Source organism: Octopus bimaculoides, chromosome 21 (genome assembly GCF_001194135.2).
Source record: "Octopus bimaculoides isolate UCB-OBI-ISO-001 chromosome 21, ASM119413v2, whole genome shotgun sequence".
Classification (NCBI taxonomy): Eukaryota; Metazoa; Mollusca; class Cephalopoda; order Octopoda; family Octopodidae; genus Octopus; species Octopus bimaculoides.
The window spans coordinates 33,152,518-33,155,727 of record NC_069001.1 but is presented as its reverse complement, the minus strand read 5'-3'; the positions used below and the strand labels follow the sequence as shown (position 1 = coordinate 33,155,727).

The window sequence follows — 3,210 nt, the reverse complement described above, 5'->3', positions numbered from 1 at the left end:
CACACACACACACACCTCTCTGTATGTATGCATATGCTTCTAAATGCTTATTTGATGATTTCTGTTTTATTTTCATGTGAATCTTTTCCTTCAAAGGTTACCAGTTTTCTTACTCGTTTCTTTTATTGGAAAACCAAAGGTAAAAACTGCACCACCCCTGGTCTGCTTACAATAACACTAACCTTCTTCACTTGGGCTCCTTCCACACATTAAACAAACAGTTTTTACAAGCTGTTTCAATAAAAACCTTGCAGGAAGATATATTTCTTCAGCCATCTTATATGATTTTAACCCTAATCTTCTTCACTACTGCTCCTTCACATATCAAACAAATACATATAATAAGTTGTAATGAATTTCTTATAGGAAATGTATTTCCTTGGCCATTTTATATGATTATAAAGCCTTCAATCACAACTTCTAAATATGTAAGTCACCATTTCACTATCTTAAAGCCGTCTAGCTGCTTCCTTTTAAACTTACCACTGTTCTAATTCTGATGTGGCTTTCAGTGTTTTAGAATGCACTTAAGTCTGCACATGCTGTATTGCAATTCCTGAATGAGCAACACTATACACACACACACACACACCTGAGTACACACATACACACACCTATATTACAAGCTATTGACAGTGTCCAGTGAGAAGAAACACATCTGACATTCTCACCAGCTGTTGCTAGGACAATTTTCATCTGCTTCCAATATATATTAGGTTTTTAAACACAGCATATCCATAAGGAGTATTATCTCAGGATAAATACTGCAGTAAATTTGCCTTTTGTGATGTATTTAAATTAAGTATGATGCACAGATGGCTATTATATATGTCCAGCATGGACAACAAGTGCTAAATAATGACAATGCTAATGATATTAGAAACCATGTAGAAAGCATGCCAGTTCCAGTCAAACTGTCTAACCCATATCAGCATGGAAAGCAGATGCTAAATGATGATGATGATGATGATGATATTATATATATATATATATATATATATATATATATAGAGAGAGAGAGAGAGAGAGAGAGAGAGAGAGAGAGAGAGAGACAGAGAGAGAGAAGAGTTGGTTTATAGGGCTTGAAAATGCACCTGAGTCTTAAAATATGTTGTAGTTTTATTAAATGCCAAACTGGTTTTGATAATTTTGTTGTTTTCAATATTTGAAACCGGTTGTTATTTAACCATTTTAGAGTGAATTGGTGCTACAACATATAACATTGTTTAATATCTTGTATAATATCCAAGTGTCTGGCTTAGTGTTTAGGCATATTTGGTTCACAATCATAAGGTTGTGAGTTCGATTTCTGGCAGTGTATTGTATCCTTGAGCATGACAATTTATTTCTTTTGCATTCCTCCAGTTCACTCAGCTAGCAAAAATGAGTTGTATCTGTAATTCAAAGGGCCAGTCTTGTCACATTCTGTGGAATGCTCAGTCACTTACATGTTTATTTCATGAGCAGGTTGTTCCATTAATCAGATCAACTGGAGAAACCCTCGTCATCATAACCAACCGAGCGCCAGTTTTATGTATGTGTGTATTGTATTGTGTTGTAGTGTATGTTGTGTTTTAAGACATTTGTAATTAGAAGCTTCAGTGTAATTAATGTTGGGTAGTCTTTTGGTTTGTGATATCTGAGGACTATCCTATTTTAGTCTATTGTTGCAGTTTTTTCTCCTGATTTCATAATGCAGACATTGAAATATCTCTCCCTCTCTCTACCTTTCTCTCTCTCTCTCTCTCTCTCTCTCCCTCTACCTTTCTCTTTCCAGTACTCTCCTTCTCTCATTTCTACCCTGTCCCTCTTCCTCTTCTTAACTCCTTCCTCTTTCTGTCATGTACCCTTTTCTCTCCTTTATACATCTTTCTCTTTCTTCCTTTTCTCTCCCCAGCTCTCTCTCTCTCTCTCTCTCTCTCACCCTACTGCAACCCTCTGTTCCTGTCTTCTACATTCTCTTTCTTTGCCTCTCCTCCTACATCCCCTCACTATCTCTGTCTCTCTTTCTCACACCCTTTTGTTATAACCCACATGCATCCTCTCTCTTCCTTCTCTTCCTTCTCTCTCCCTCTCTCTCTCTATAATATTTTCTCCTTATTTTAATGGCTTTTATTTTTCTTCATTCTCAGGTGAAAAAAGTCAGAGATGATGGGCAGTATCCATTTTTATTTCCTAAAATTGTTCCTAACCTCAGCAATCCTGCCACTGCTGGCAAACTGAAGATTCAGGTAAGTTGTACTCTTTGGAAAGTCTCTTCCATCATATCTTTCATTCTCTCTCTCTCCTTCTCTCTGTCTTTCTCTGTGTGTGTGTGTGTATGTGTGTGTGTGTGTGTGTGTGTCTTTTATCTTTTACTTGTTTCACTCATTAGACTGTGGCCATGCTGGGGCACTGCCTTGAAGAATTTTAGCCAAAACAAATTGACTCCAGTACTTAATTTGATTTTGAGTCAGTTTCTTTTACCGAACCACTAAGTTACAGGGACATAAACACACTAACACTTGTCTAGAAGTGATGGGGGGAACAAACACAAAGACACATGCACATATATATATACAACAGGCTTCTTTCAGTTTCTATCTACCAAATCCATTCACGAAGTTTTGGTCAACCTAAGGCTATAGTAAAAGACACTTGCGCAAGGTGTCACACAGTGGGCTGGAACCCAGAACCATGTGGTTGAGAAGCAAGCATCTTACTACACAGCCTCACCCGTTGCTCCCTCTCTTCTCTAGAAGGCTTATGTATAAGAGATTGTAACAAATTGCCTGAATCTAAGGTACTCAGGACACTCCACTTCACCCTGTCTCTATTGCTTCCCTGGACCAACTCCAATTTGCCACTCATCACATTCTCTTGCTAGGTCACCACTACTGTTGCCCACCATTCCCTTCTTAACTCCACCCGAACAACTTCTATTTCGGCTATTCTGGCCTTCTGCTGTCAATCGGCCCTCCACTAATTTCCTGAATCATCTGAGGAAATGGTTAGGAACCAGCAAAAGGTCTGTACTTTTGCTCACCTATGCCAAAGTACAAGCATTAGGTTATTCAGTACACTCCCCATCTACAATGTGCAAAGCATCCTATATATATATGTTGGATGTTTTGCGTTCTTGTCCTGTTTTTTGTATTCTTTTTATATATACATATAGTGGCATACGTACACTTTGGTCTCCTATATATATATATATATATATATATATAT

General features: G+C 37.7%; 1 protein-coding gene across 1 annotated transcript in view; it reads left to right on the top strand.

The window, feature by feature from the left end:
• The window catches only part of LOC106868096 (phospholipase D1), a 146,838-nt gene that overhangs the window by 133,901 nt on the left and 9,727 nt on the right, over nt 1-3,210 (top strand). The window contains exon 19 of the mRNA XM_014913212.2: nt 2,133-2,231. Within this exon, the coding sequence (XP_014768698.1) occupies nt 2,133-2,231 (99 nt within the window). The remainder of the gene's footprint in view (nt 1-2,132; nt 2,232-3,210) is intronic.